The sequence below is a fragment of the Carcharodon carcharias genome, chromosome 15 (assembly GCF_017639515.1).
Source record: "Carcharodon carcharias isolate sCarCar2 chromosome 15, sCarCar2.pri, whole genome shotgun sequence".
In the NCBI taxonomy this organism is placed as follows: domain Eukaryota; kingdom Metazoa; phylum Chordata; class Chondrichthyes; order Lamniformes; family Lamnidae; genus Carcharodon; species Carcharodon carcharias.
The window spans coordinates 91775891-91792267 of NC_054481.1; the positions used below are offsets into that span (position 1 = coordinate 91775891).

Consider the following 16377-nt stretch of genomic DNA (forward strand, 5'->3'; position numbering starts at 1 on the left):
ACATTGTCACATGAGGGGGACATGTTAAGGATTTTTTTTCTCTACTTTTAACATTTTTTAAATTGTCAGCGATCTCCCCGAGGCAGCACTTAGCCTCAGGGAGATGTGCACTCTTTTGTGCGCATGTGCGAAAGAGCGCACTCTCACTTTTGTGGAATCCCCCCCACCCGCACAGGAAGCGCATAGCGCTTCCTGATGGACGTCACGCTGGGCAGGCCTTAATTGGCCCACCCATGTAAAATGGCAGTGGGGCCCGCTTCTCCAGCAGGGATCAGCACCCCGCCCACCGGAGATTGGGTCAGGCCCTCCTGTCCGGTAGGCAGAAAATTCTGCCCATTGTCTTTGGTCCCCACCACAATCTCTGTCCCTTGATCACTGTTTCCATCTGAAGCTGAGCCAGATCATTTGTAACCTCAGTATTATATTTGATCCCGAGATGAAATTCTAATCACATATCCGCTACATCAACAAGACTGCCAACTTCCACCTCTGTAACATTACCCCTCTCTGAACCTGCCTCAGCTTATCTGCTGCTGTAACACTCATCCGTGCTTTGCTACCATTAAACTTGACTATTCCAATGCGCTGCTGGCCAGTCTCCTTCCATCCGACATAACAACAACTTACACTCATAATAAGCATTTAACATAGTATAACATTGCAAGGCGCTTAACAAGAGCAATATCATAAAAACATTTCTGCCATTTTTTCGACAGGAGAATCAGGAAAGATGACTTGATCAAAGAGTTAGGTTTTTAGGAGCATCATAAATGAGGAGAATGAGTTGGGAGGGAATTCCAGAGCTGAGGGACAAGGTCGCCAATGGTGGAGCAATTGAAATTGGGGATGAGCAAAAGACCAGAATTGGAGCATTGCAGAAATTTTGAAGGTTGTGGGCTGGAGAAGGTAACAGAGATAAGGTGGGGTCAGGGCATGGAGCACAGGTGTATGGGTGAACAAAATTTGGAGAGAGTTAAAGATTGGGATAGCAGGGTTTTGGATGAGCACGGGTTTATGTTGGGTGAAAGGTTGAAAGCTAACTAGAACAGCATTGGAATACTCTAGACTAGAGGTAACAAAGACATGGATGGGGATTTCAGCAGTTGAGGAGATGAGGGAGGGTTGGAGTTGGGGACAGGGTGATGGTGGTGTGGTGGCTATGTGAATGGGTGGGAGAGTTTATATGGAGGAAGATTTTTAGGGAGGGAAGGAGGTCAGTAAAGTCAGAGCTGAGAGAACAAGAGAGTTGAGATGGAAGGCCACCCCTTGTTTCAGAACTGCATCCAGATCCTCAGGGCTACACTGCTTGCATTAACTGTCATGGCCATCTGCTCCCAATCCCTTCAAAGTGGCTATCTGGATGGTGTGATGGTTCCCAGTGGATAGGGGCCCTCTCTCCCCCTGTCTGCTCCATTGCACCAAGGCCTCTAGTTGCTCCATTGTAGGAATCTCTGCCCTGTTGACCTATTATTCTGAGTTCTTTCTGCTTGAACAGTCTTCCCCAGCCACTTTCAGCCTATGCAGAAGCCAGAATGCATCTCCACCTTAAAAGGTGCAGGCTAGCTTTAAGTGGTGGCAGTGAGTCCGAGAGTTGACGCTCAGCCTCTGCAATGTAAAGGTCAGTACGCCAGACAACAACAGCACCACCATTGTCGGCAGGTTTGATAACAAAGTCAGGGTTGGACCTCTCTTCCAGGAATGCCTACCTTGAAGCTTTAAGTGGTGCATGCCTTATGTGAACTTGACTCCCCCTCTCCCCATGCAACCATTTAACAGTACTGTTAGCACTGGGCTGAGTGCTACTATCATTCTAATTAGCAGCCGGCGTGAAATTTGCAGGCTGTCTTTGTCAGAAGAACGGCCGCAACTTAATCGCAAATTGTGACCCCTGCACCCATTTTTGGAGCTTACCCAATTGTTCTCCCCAGATCTGAGACATTTATGATACAGAACAGGAAAAGCTCTGCTTTATGGAGGGTAATGAGGCAGCTGTGGCACTACCAGAGATCATGAGCGAAGCAAAGAACATTGTTTAAATATCACCATTTAAGAATCCATTAGACTGAATCCATTAGATTAAAGGAAAAGGTGATAAATGGATATGGGAACAATGGTGGCACTTTAAATTAGTGCTACTCCTCTTGGGAAGAATCAACAACACAGACTGGTTGAGTCAAGTGGCTTGTTTCTGTCTAATCACTTCTATGGCATTCTATATAATTCTGTGAAAACTGTAAAAACTAGGAAATGACGGATGTGGCAATTGAGCTTCATCCTATCCACTTAACAGTTGAAAACTAGGGTCAATTTTCAAATCTTGTTTTGGTTCATTAGTTTATGAGAGGAGCATACTTTGAAGAAATTCAAGTTGAGTGTCATTAGGGCATTATGTGATCCATCCTGAAACCCTCAAGGAAATGAGAATACTATTGTTTATTATTGTCAAGGGTTCTATACATACAGGAGCAATTTTAATCAGATATTCTAAAAGAAAATCAGGCATAGACATGAAAGCATACATTAGTTAGCCACACACGAGCAATAATGTAAGGATCTTTTCACATGATTGCTGCAATGTTCATTAGAGAATGCTGAGGTCATTGTAGAGCAAAGGCTTAATGGCTATGTTAATGAGGCAATGATGTTAATGATGATGTAAGCATGACATCAGTGTCAGATGACCAAGAGGCTCCAAGAGAGCAAGACACAGTACATAGAGCAATAAACTTATCACAAGGTCTTTGAAAATAGTTCTAATAGATAGTTTAAAGAAAAACTATATACCAAGTATCTTCAGGTCACTCATAGATAAGGTAAAACCTCATCAAAACATGGTGGCAGTGCTGGAGGCCATAGTTTAAGAAACAGACCACAGTTTGGTAATCCAGGTGTGAAGTCCTTGGAACAGCTCAATTTTGCAACAAAGAAGAACAATTGAAACATACCTTGATAGGGAACAGTGAACCATAGACAATGTCGACAGCCATTACCCCTTCCACACCCCTCCCAACACATTGAAGGCCTGCAGCAAGGACAACAATGGGAGCTCTGAAGGAGACAGTTTGAAAGGTACTGACCATCTTTGGATTTACAAGAAAAAGCCCAAAAGCCCAGGTCTGTACCCTTTTATATGTAATTGGAGCCACAACTGATGATGTCCTGGTGTGACATGGAGTCGAAGAGACCCACAAGGAGGTTATGATGGCCTTTAATATTCACTTCAGTCCAAAGAAGGTCCTGGTCATTGTATGGACAAGATACAGAGGAACCAAAAGCCAGGTGAATCCATTGATTCATTTATTAATGACTTGTATTGACTGCCAGTAATTGTAGTAATTAAGCTTTAAAGCATGAGTGAATTTGTGATTGCATCATAGTCAGTGTGCTCATCAATGTGCTGCCAGATGTTTTGCAAACCAAAGAGGATTTAACGTTAGAGAAGGCTGAACAGTTTGCAAAGCAGGCAGAGCTGTGACAGCAGAATCAAATGGTATTTCGGGGTGACATTGAAGCTTGGGAGGGGTTGATCCAGTATGTGGGCCCAATGTTAAAATGTTTCAGATGCAGTGCCACAAAACAGCATCAGCGCAAGCCTGCCCAGCAGGGGGAGCTGAATGCTTTTTCTATGTCAAGCCCGGACATTTTAAACAATTCTGCAGATCTAAAGTTCAAGTTAGGGGAAGAAAGTTGGAACAAGCTTCCAACCATTTTGAAGTGCAGGAAATTGGGAATACAGCGTTTCAACCTGACGATTTCCTAGGAGAAGCCACAGATTTGGATGAGCAGTTCTGGTCTGCAGAGTTGCAAGTCCAAGGATACAGAACAGAATTTAAACTGGACACTAGGGCTGGGGTCACAGCCTTATTAGACAAATTGGACTGGCTTCAGGTCTGACTTAAGGAAGTAGAAATCCAACCATCTGAACTAAAGCTACAAGGGCCAGGAGACATAGACCTCAAAGTGAAGGATCAGTTCACTTCAACCTTTAGGCATGAAAATAAAGAAATTAATGAAACAGAACCAGCAAACTTCTCTGCTTAGCGTGTTTAGGGCTTAGCCTTCTACAAAAAAATCAATGATGTGACAATAGAAGACAATGGAGCAATATTCAGGGATGAGTTTCCAAAGGTGGTCTGAGGCCTGGAAAACCCTAACATTGCAGCAGAAATGGAAGTCCACTCGTTACGCAGTGAGCCAATCTTTAATGCAGACACCAACCACTGGGCCATAGGAGGAGATTGTAAACCTCTTGCTTCACTTTACAGACAGGCTGGAAGAGACAGAAACAGAATCCATTAAATAAGATGGTGACCATATGTTAGAGGTGCTTCTAGACCTTGGTTGGCTCTTTCCAAACAGAATTCAAGAGAATGAAGCCATTGCAGATGCAGATGATCTGTCGGGGGGGAGAGGTCCTAGATTTTACTTTGCCAATGCCAATGCCTCTGAAGTCTTTGTTGTCTCTTTTGAGGAGAATGATCACTTTATTGAAGAATGTAAAAAGAAGTGAATTTGTCTACTTATTCCAACAAGCCCACTGATGACATGCATAAAAAATTGCCTGCAATCAGCAGTAAGCTTGCAAGGGAGAATGAGATGCTTACTCCAAATTGGATCAAACCAATAGGGGAAGTTCAGAGCTTATTAATTTGTACAAATGTAAGCTGCAGCTCATGATTGGATTTCACCAGCAAATCATGGATGCATTCAAATCTTCTTTTAGTAAAGAAGCAGAGGCCGAATTAGAGAGTTTCTACAGATGAAGAGTACAATGCAGGAACTTCCTATCGATCCTGGTCTACAGGTTTATTCCATTGTTGATTATTTCAATCCTACGTTCTCATACTAACCCTGTGATCCTATTGCCTGCAGCGGAGCAGCCTCATGCTGAAGCAAGCATGGAAATGATCCCAATACCTACCAGAAAGTGAAATTTTTACCCTAACAGTAGTAAGGAGTCCTCCTGTCCACGTATCCTGCAGTGTTTTCAGGATATTCTTTGTTCTTCTTTTCATCTACCTGATTCATTCATGTCTCAGGTATTGAATACTTCTCTTGTCATCACAACAGCAGTGAATAATACAGTTGTGAAGTTTTTCATAGGAGATGAAAGTGCTCCATTTTTGCTATCCAGTGCTGTCACATTTCCCCAGTGTACAACGCAGAAGAAGACTACAGAGAGAACATTGGTTTGTTGTCTTTCTTTTCAAGGGGTTGTGATTGTTCGAGTCTTGAAGGTTTCTCTCTTGAATCAGTTTTTCCTTGATTGTTTTAAATAGCTTTACATTCAGGTCATTGTAAGAGTCACAGCCAAGGAACCAGCTGTTGTAAGAAGCTGCAATCTGACTCTACCAATGTGTTTGCCTTCCAAGGAGAAGATAATGGAACACATACAATCTATATACCCTCCCAGAGAGCAGAGGACATTATAGGGGATTTAAGCTTTTGGTGACAGTGACTTGAGGGGCGGGAGGGGGGGATGTGGGGAGTAGGAGTTGGATGGACACATTAAACAGTAGATAAGGTTAACTGATGGTGAGAATGTAATTTAAAAAGTTGAACAAAATAATGTACCAGTTTTGAAATTATACTTGGCAGGGAGATATAGAGTAAAGGGTTAGTGGTTATGTTAATGAGACAATGGGCAGAATTTCCCCCCTGTCGGTGGGGGGGAGTTCAAGACTGGGTGCATGGAGGCACGCCTCCGATTGGAGCCCCCAATTGGGGGTGCGCCGCCATTTTATGTGGGCAGGCCAATTAAGACCCGCCCAGCATGATGCCCGCAAGGAAGTGCTATGTGCTCCCTGTGCGGGCAGTGGGGAATTCCCTGAGCCGAGAATGCGCACGAAAGAGAGCACTCATCTCCCTGAAGCTAAGTGCTGCCTCAGAGTAAAAAAAGATTGAAAGCAGAAAAAGAAATTTCCCTGACATGTCCCCTCATGTGACACTGTGCATGAGTTGGGACATGTCCATCACTTTCAGTTTCACCTTTATTAAAAAATTATAAACATACATGAAACCCCATCCATGGGTGGGATGAGGTTTCATGCTTTTTCCAATGCCCGCCAGGGCTCCTGGCCTGCCCAACAACATTAATGGACAGGCAGGTACACTAATTATATTAATTACTTTGTCAATGGCCTCAATAGGCCATTGACAGGTCGGCGGGCACACAGCTGATTTGGCTGAGCCCCCGCTGACCTGAAAATTGAAATGGGGCGGGGTAACGTCGGGAGTTCTGCCCGATGTCATCCCGTGTCATTTTACCCATGGGCGAGCAGGCCCCGCTCCCTGCTCACCGACCAGGAAATCCTGGCCAATGATGTTAATAATAAGGTAAGCATGACATTAAGGTCAGATGACGAAGGAGCTCCAAGAGGGCAAGACACAGTATAGTCTGTGTCCATAGAACAATGTAATTACCATGAAGTCTTTGTAAATAATTCTTAATAAACAGCTTCAAGAAAATTGACTGGCTATCTTCAAATCACTCATAAAATAAGTAAAACTTCATTAAAACAGTCATAGGGAAGAGCAAGACTGATTTAGATGCAATAGAGCCATTTTCTTGATAACATTATGAAACAGCAACTGAATTTGTTTTAAGAAAGCACTTAATTAAAGTTTCATGTTTAAGTCTTTTCAAGAAGATTAAGGCTCAGGAAGTGAATGGCGAATTGACTTGCTGGATTGAAAAGTGGTTTGGCTGGAGAAAGCAAAAGATGGTAAATGGAAGAAACTCTGTTGGGGATAGACATGGATTAGTGGAATTCCATCGCGGTCTTTTCTGAGTCCCCTGCCGTTTGCGATATTTATAAATAATTAGTAGGAAGCTAATTCTAATATTGACTGCTGCCACCAAGCTATGTGACCTGGTGATGAGTTCAAGAGTGGTTCATAGCAGTCAAAAGTCTCTCAACTAGTTATGTGGATGGGTTAATTAATGACAGGTGAACTTTAATGTGCACAATTTAAATTGGAGTGGAGCAAGAAACATGAAATGTGAACTTGATGAAGTGCCCATTATAAAGGGATTTCATTGTGACAATGTGCAGGCAGTACCATTCCAAGAAACTGTTATACGAAGTGCTTTGAAATATTTCTGAGAAAGTGATAAATTGTTACATAAATGCAAGTCTTTCAAGTAATTTCTTCTCATTTGCTCAAAGTATCCAGCCAGCATGACACTATTTACATCCAAGTACACAATTAGGCTTGTATCTCAAGGACATATGATTAAAAGTTACAACAGGTCTTGTAGCCTTGTGTGGTGTTTCTTTGTGTTACCTTTAGGCCAATTATTCAGGAGAGACATTTTTGGAGAAAAAGTAATACTTGTGTTGACCCCATAGTCACACCACGATCTGGTCCCGAATCTTGGGGTCATGTCATTTACATATTGATGTTTATGCCCTTGCCATTTCAGATGGGTTAGGGACATTGGTGTGGGGTCAGGCTGCAGTGTTGAAAAACCAAGTGGAGATTTGAAAAAAAAATTAAACACACGCCCCTATTTCTAAACAGCCTAATGTCATCATTCATTCTGTGAATAATTCCCCCAGAGCAACCCTGACAGTATAAATTTTAAATTCTCCAACACCTCAAGCAGCTTAGGTGCCGGTGATGCACAGACGTTCCTTGCGTCCAGCTTTACTAGAGTGACAATGATACGAATTATTATGTATTATGTAATATGTGCATCTGTACAGCAACATAATATACATGCCATATCAGGCACCCTCCAAGTCACTAGAACATGTTGGCATGCAGAAAAAAGGATGGGGGCTATAGCATAACCTGACAGATCTGTCTTGATTTCTGCTACCCCCACTCAGATTCCAATTCTTATGTGGCCCCGTGTCCCTGAAAATTTGTCCCCTTCTCTCAGAAAAGACTTTAATTGCTTTCCAAAGTATTAGAGAAGAATGCCAACTTCCTGCCAACGTTTTAATTTTGACTTCGGGAGGCTGCAGCTTATGACCTAGCCGTCTGTGATTTTTTTGCTAAATCTGCCTCCTGTCTTTCGGGCTACAGACTCATTGGCTCTTATATAAAGGAACAAGTGTAGGCCATTCAACCCCTCAAACCTCATCTGCATTCAGTTAGATCATGGATGATGTTATGGCGCAGTGGATGGTAAATGCTGAGTTGTTCAAATCCCAGAGGGAAACTTGAAATGATTACCACAACTATTTTACAATTTGTATTTACTTCAAGATGCATGCTTTGAATTCAGTAGTAATAAGACAGTGAGTCTTATAGCTTTCTTACAAAACTAAATTAAACCTTTATTAATAAGAAAAATAATTTTAAGCACATACATAGGTTTACAAATTACTACTATGATAACTCCTAGCTCCCCTAATTAATCTAACTCCCAGTTACACCTCCGTCAAGGCAACAGTAAACACAAAATAGATTTTAACAGACCCAGGCAAAGCAACACATAATACCCTGGACAGGGATATTCAAGGTGAGTTTTCTTAATTTCATTTCTTGCAGGCAGCAATTTGGGCACAGCGGCTGGAGGCTTTTCGCACTTGTTAGATCTTAGAATACCTTCTCTTGCACACGGCCTTCTCTCCTTTGTATACATTTTCCCCTTTGAGTGGAAATTCCTATTGTTTCACTATGTCTTTGGACTTTACCTCTCTAATAATAAAATCTATCATAGTACCAATTTACCAGTAACCTTTAGGAAAAATAAACAGACTGTTTCTTAACTTCTCCTGGCTGAGTGAAACATTTCACCCCATCTTTTGAATTCAAGCTGTTATGGCGCAGTGGATGGTAAATGCTGAGTTGTTCAAATCCCAGAGGGAAACTTGAAATGATTACCACAACTATTTTACAATTTGTATTTACTTCAAGATGCATGTTTTGAATTCAGTAGTAATAGGACAGTGAGTCTTATAGCTTTCTTACAAAACTAAATTAAACCTTTATTAATAAGAAAAATAATTTTAAGCACATACATAGGTTTACAAATTACTACTATGATAACTCCTAGCTCCCCTAGTTAATGTAACTCCCAGTTACACCTCCGTCAAGGCAACAGTAAACACAAAATAGTAAACACGAAATAAATAAACGTAGCTTATCTTCTGATACATCAAAGCCTTCAGACCAGTTGCCTTTAATCCAGTTGTCTCCTCCACCCCACCACCCCCCCCCCCCACACACACACACACACACACACACACACACAATTCCTATCCTGCAATAAATTCCAATCACATTATGAAAATTATTATATTTTCCTGACAATGATCTATATCTTAATTTAATCTACCCACCTTGGCTCTGCAGCTCTCGATAATCCTGCCTCACAAAAATCTATCAATCCCAATTATGAAATTTTCAATTGACTCCCAATCTCACCAGCTTTTATGAGCAAAGAGTTCCAGATTTCCACTACCCTTTGTGTGAAGAAATGATTCCTGACATCACCCCTGAATGGGCTAACTCAAATTTTAAGTTTATAGCCTCGTGTTCTGGACACCCTCACCAGAGAGAACAGTTTCTTTCTACCTACCCTATTTACTCTTTTAATAACCTTAAGCACTCAAGGAAAAATTTCTTCTCTAATCTGCTGCCAGGATAAGGATTTAGCAACGTAAGTGGAGACAGCCAGTTCACAAACACTGGTCTCTCGAATTTCAATTAAATGCAGCAATATAAAGCAGTTAGAGGATCGCAGGATGTAGAGTGCACCAAATGGAAAGATTGATCAGGGTCATGATTCAGGCCTTTAAGACCCCTGAGAGGCATGAATGATATACATGTATTATCAGCTATACGAATTGGACGGTGAGAGCAAGACTAGAGATTAGACAGGTGATTTTCTGACAAAGCAGTGGATATGTTTAACGTACTTCCATCAACAGCAATTAGTGCAGTGCCGATTAACTTCTTTAAAAGGAGGGGGATATATATCTGGCCAGAAAGGGATTGAATGCTTGAATGATGGGGATGATTTACTATGCTATGGCATACAATGATTCCTGAGCTGCAGGGACCACAGAAATGTCATCCCTTGGAAAATCACCAGGCATAGTTAGATAATATAGTTATTAAAGCTATATTTAGATATTATGAAATTTCACTTAACTTTTTTTTGGGAATGTGAAAAACCTCCCTAAAAAGATTAAAAGGAAAATTTATTTTTCAAAAAACAAAGAGAATACCTGTTTCTCTGTAATTAAAGACTTGCTGGCGAACTGTGTCAATGCGCAACCTAAAAATGTTCACTCTGAGAATGTGATTTTTTTTCAACGTATATAATTACAGCATAAAACGAGCATTCTTCTGTTTGAATTCATGGGCTGAATGGCCTCACTTTGTGCTTCTGTGCATTGTGAGCCGCAGAAATTGCAAGCTGTGTACTGAGGAGTTTGCCCAATTTTCTTGTGACCCTTGATGTACCATCAATGACCATAGAAGAAAGAGTTGGAAGCAGTGATATTTATGATAGATATATTGGCATATTTACTAAGCTGAAGCCCAGGCCCAAACCCTCACCTTCCCCAGTTTCTTCACTATCTTTCCACATGCCATCAGAGACCTTCAGACAGGACCTGGGAAAGGGAGGAAAGTAATCAGGCAAGAGGGGGAGTGATCAGGAGGAGCTAGTGACCAGGAAGAGTTGGGCGGATGGGTGGTGCAGTGATCAGGAGAGGGAGGAAGACTGACTGGTAGATGGCAGAGGCAATCAGGAGAAGAGCAAACAGTGACCACCTTCAGCCTGTATTGTTTTAATGTGACACGGGGTTGAGAGTTTCTGCATCTCCTGGCTCCACATTTAGGTAAGTACTTTTTTTAAACTTATCCTTTTGTTTGCAGACATCCCTAAGTGATCATATTTACTTGAATACAGTTGTCCCAACACTGGCTGTTTTAGGGCAGCCCAGTTTTACAAAGTAAGCTTCAAACAGGCCTGCTATTTGTATATGCAAAGTTCCCAGCACCTGTTTCGGGTGCAGGCCCTGTATGCCACTTTTCCTGCCTTTACCAATACGGCGGGCAGAGTAGTTCTGGGGAGCAATGAGTGTGTATATGCCACCTGCCATATTGGATGCTTTGGTGCCATTTTGTGCCTGAAAATACGAACAGCGCCATTGAATTTCAGACCCCATATATAGTTCTATTTTCAGGAATTAATTGAGACCACAATAATGCAGGTAAACAAAATGACCAACCTGTCCTAATCCAAATAACCTTAATTTGCGAATTAGATTTCTACAATGCTTGCAAATAATAGATTTGTGCATACAGACTATTCTCTTGACCACGATCACAAAATCAAGTCTTTAATGGCCAATCAATGGCAAGCACTTCAAAGAGATATATAAAATTTATAATTTCCTCATAATTATTTCTTGGAAAAACAATTGATAAGTAAGGGTTGCTTTTGTAATGAATGCATGACAAGAATTGGGTAATGCGGATATGCGCCGTTTTGGAGAACTTTGACTCATTCAGAGAAATGGCCTGAAAATATCTCCAATTTGTTGAAATCAATAGGGGTGAAATTTTAACTCACTCAAAATCCATTCATTTACACAAAGTTAAAATTGGGCACCTGTGTGAGACTCGGGGCCAGATTTTCCTGGCCCTGATAAGATGGGAATGGAGACAGGAAAGCAGAAAGAATGGCCACCAAGGGGCCTGGTTTCTGCCCTTCGCTGCTCTCATGAAGATGGAGTCAGCAGGCTTTGGAGCCAGTCCTCTCCTATTAATAAGGCACTTAACATTGTTGTGCACTCATCAAGAGCCTATCCATGGTAAATTTGCTAATTTTTAGCAAGGCGAGTGGATATTAGCAGCTGTAGGGAATCAGACCAGTGGCTCAGTAGAGGCAGGGAAAGGGTTGGCTGTAAGCTTATGTGCAAAAATGCAGTTTGAAGTGGCACTGAATGGGCTGTGCATGGCAGAGAGGTTCTACCCATTATATAAAAATTCACTGACCCTCCAACTCCACACCACCCACCCCACCGACCCAGCCTGACACCCACCCTGACCCTCTAACTCCTGCCTGACCCTCTGACTCCCGCTTGATTCTCCGACTCCACCAATTCTTCGGCTCCTGCCCTGACCCTCCAACGCCTGCTCTGACTTTCCGATTCCTGCGCTGAACCTCCGACCCTCTGGTTTCCACCAAGACCCTCCAACTCTGCCCTCTGACCCTTTGACACTACCCCCGACCCTTCGACTCAGCCCTTAACCCACCAACTTTGCCCCGACCCTCTGACTCCCTGACCTTCTGACTCCTAGTCCTGACCCTTGTGTTTCACCATTAGGGTGATCTTCAGGAGTTTGGATTCCATGGGGCTCTCTTGGCACATGAATATTGTGGGACTCTCATTGAGTCTGATATCTATGTAACCCCTTTGAGGTGTGTTTGCTACTGAAGCTTGTTTAGGATTGATGTTCACATGATTTACATTGGGGCTGACACCTTCAGAATTCTTCAGATCTGAGAAATCAGCCATGTCCAGATTCTGTTTCTCTAAAATTCTCCTGCTATTTTGTCCTACAGAAATATCATCTTGTTGAACCTCTACTATGGTATGAATGTTTGAATTGTTCAGTTGTGTTCCAGAATTCCCACAGGGTCTAACTACTGTACGACTCTTCAGAACTAACTCCCCCCGATCCTCTGACTCCCCACCGACCTTGACCTGACCTGACCTCATCACCCTACCCACCCAACCTTCCCTGCCACTTTACCCACCCTGCCACCCTACCCGGCTGGTACCCTTACCTCACTCACACTCATTCATTAACACAGTGAAAAGCTATTTAAATGTCCAAAAGCTTTTCACTGTGTTAGTGAATGAACACTTACCAAAACACAGCAGCTAGTGCTGTAAAAAGGGGGCATGGCTTGGCTTCCTCTGACAATCCTGCACGATGAGGAAGGACTCCTAGTACACTCTGCATTTCTGAAGAGGCTCAGTTTGGAAGTCCGGGCCAGAAATGCAGAGCTCCAGTGCAAGGTAAAAAAAATAGGAGCGGAATGACAATTCAACAGTGATTGCCATTCTTCAGAAGTTGCGGCCCATGAATTCTTCATCCATGAACCAATTGCACTGAGGATGCTTAAAAGGTCAACTTTGCTCATCTGGCTGAGATGGATTTAAACCAAGTAGTAGTGCAGTAGGTGTATTGCTTCTAACATTTCCTGAATTACAGCCAACTTTGTTTTTAATGATTATTGTGTTTGATTCCTAGGACTACCACTGTGACTTCAAGAGCAGCTTTAGCGCAGATGCATGGTGTTGGCTTCCCTGAGATCCTAGATGATAACAACGAGCTGGCAACAGTGATTGACCCTGATGAGCTTTCAAACTTTAATCTGCAGAGGGAGAAAGCAGACCATCTTCAGTGCAATGAGATAATTCTGCAATTTCTGGCTTTCAGCAGGTAAGGAGCAATGGAATGTCTGGGCTCTAAGTAATCATTATCTTGAGTAGCTGATGTGTGTTGACTTAGAACAAACTTCCAATTGCACATGTACCAAACATGTTCTTCGGAATTTCTGCAAAGCCTTTAAGTATCAATGAAAAAGAAATGTTGAGTGTGGCAGGAAGACAGTGCACTTTCAAAGATTTATTTTTAATAGTTCATGAGACCATTGATATTCCTTTTGGTTTGGTACAAAGTATGAGTAACACTATAGTTGCAGGTTTTTGGAAATCTAACTTACGTGGGTCAATGTTACATAGAATTACAGAGCATGTAAAGGACAGAAACAGGCTGTTTGCTCAAAATGGCCTCTGTCATTATCTGACCCTGTCAGCATAATCATTTATTCCTTTTTCCCTTGTCTGGATTTATATAGCTTCTCCTTGAATACATCTATGCTATTCACCTCAACTGCTCCTTGTGGTAGCAAGTTCCATATTCTAACCGCTCTCTGGGTAAAGAAGTTTCTCCTGAATTCCCTATTGGATTTATTAATATCTATCTTATACTTAGTCTTCTCCATATGTGGAAGCATCTTCTCTGTACCTGTTCTATCAAACGCTTCAGAAATCTTAAAAGATCTCTATCAGGTCAACTGTCAGCCTTTCTCTTTTTCAGAGAAATGAGCCACAGCTTGTTAAGCAAAAGGTATATGCCCACATTTCATTCTATGGAGGCTAAAGCATGAATGAGAATTCAACATTTATGTTCTCCGTTGTCTTAACCAACATATTTTTCACATTCCTATACAGTGTTTAATCATCACATTCCTTTTCTTCATTATATATACCTTATATAATGCAACTCACATACAGTCTCCATTTCATATACTGCTTAAACTTTTTCATTTTATGCCATAATTTACAACAGAAAATTTTTTGCCCTCATCAACTTAAAGGAATATGAATGGAACTGATAAATTTCAAGCTGCTACAAGATAAATCCAATATACTGCAGCTTGCGGTGTACCAAGAGTCCTTCCAAAAATGGGAGTTGACTTATACACTGAGTATAAAATGTGAACTGCCGGTGTGGGTGGTTCCCATCTTGTAATGTGAAATTAAAACGTAACACCGGTTATTTATATTGAATAAATTAATTGTGCAAAGATACCTTTAACCATGATAACAGCATTTTAAAACTGTCAAATCAAGAGGGTGGAATTTTCTACTCCCACCAGCAGCAGAAACCGTGGTGGGTGGGGTCACTAAATTTGGCATGATGGAAAAAGCCAGTTTTCCGCCAGCGGGTAATTTGTCTGGAATTTTGTCCTCCCGACTTTGATGACGGGATAAAGGTTGATTAAGTTTCCTGCTGATCATTGCCAAGAGCCATTTTTGTATTCGTTTGCATCTCATGAATGCTCATTAAAAGCCAATTCACCAGAATTATATTCCCCCTCCAAGTTAAGTGCCCCACCAGCGGATAATTAAAAAGACCTGTTTCCCGACTGTATATAAGTGGCGTGCACCTGCCAAGCTTCACTTTGTCAATAACTCCGAGGTACATAGATGCTGCTTTCACCTTCCTTCAAGAGTGTTGCTGCAAGATTTTGGGTGCTTGTATCACAAGGTGTGCCTAGGCTGGGCACTGGAGGCAGTACCAGTGAGAGAGGGGAGACAGAGGCAGGACTAGGGGATGGTCAAGGAACAGAATAGAGTAGTGAAAGTCAGTCCTGGGAAAAGACTTATAAGACTGTCCAAAGAAAAGTCAGAGATTTTCCTGGGGCTGAGGACACGCTGTCAGAGATATATTGAAGAGATTGTCCGAGGGAATTCTTCAGATCTGATCAAATCTTACAGGCTATGTTAAAAGGCTCTGCAAAGCATACATGTCTTGGTTCTGATCTTGAGTGGGGGATTGCCTCTTTGGGCAATGACAGTTGTGCACAGCATGGTGTGCAGGGTATGGTCAGTCACCCAAGGCTTTTGCTCCTGGGGTTTTGAGTCATGGTACTGTGAGGCAGATGGCACAGTCATGGTTAGGGAAGGCATCTGCATCCTGTAAGTCAGTAGCTGAAAAGTCATGGGGGATATTGGATAGTCTTATTGGGGGGGGTCTGGAAAGTCAGGAGGATAGGAATATCAATATAAATAATGATGGGTTCAAGTGTAACAGGGGGAGGTTTTCGAGCTCACCTTGCAATAACGCAGTTCCTGGAACAAGATAGAAAAACAGTTCGGGGTGTGGGAGGTGTTCAGCACAGCAATCTTGGTCGATTGAAAGGCACCTATAACTGTCTCGCTTAAACTATGGAGAGCATGTCTCAACTGAGTACTGAACTCGAGGATCTCATGCATAATGAATGAGCTTGGCTCCTTTATTAATGGTTCACATTCAGTTGACAATCCATTATGTTTGGGAGCTGCAGTGCATATGGTCTTAATTGGATCTGATCCTTACAGAGGCATGTCAGAATGGGTGCAGTGTCCAAGAATCAGTGGCCAGTCTGCTGCACAGAGGCACCATGGGCCCTTCAAGCCTCCCAGTGCACTGGTCATGGCATTCAAGGCACCATGCTTGCAGTCAGGACATAAGTGTAGTTACTGAGAATCCATAACTATTGTTTAGGACAACCAATGCAAGGCGGACTGTGGATCCTCAGACCTGGGTCTTTTGACCCTAATGAAGACTGTTGTTGTGAATGCGTATTTACATCTGAGAGGAATGCTCAGGCACTCGTTGCCCTCCAGGACGATATCATCCTGCAAGGGGTGGCCTTGGTATTTGATGTGCAGGCAAAGGGAAAGTCAAGGGCTGGAGACTGCATAGCTGACTTGTATATGGAGGGAGACCATTCCACAGGAACTACCATTGCTTGCTCAATTATATCCGTTCACACAAACCAGGAGGAGTGGAGAATGCAGGCTGCAGGCAAAGCTGCCTTCTTGATAGCTTTGATTAGAAGGC

At 42.4% G+C, this 16377-nt stretch overlaps 1 protein-coding gene across 2 annotated transcripts in view; it reads left to right on the plus strand.

The window, feature by feature from the left end:
• nphp4 (nephronophthisis 4) overlaps window positions 1-16377 on the plus strand; it is a 475487-nt gene that overhangs the window by 343929 nt on the left and 115181 nt on the right. For both annotated transcript variants that reach the window (XR_005945404.1, XM_041207356.1), the window contains exon 13: window positions 13234-13425. Coding sequence is in view for 1 of the 2 variants with exons in the window: in XM_041207356.1 (XP_041063290.1) it covers window positions 13234-13425 (192 nt within the window). In the remaining variant the exon portion in view is untranslated. The remainder of the gene's footprint in view (window positions 1-13233; window positions 13426-16377) is intronic.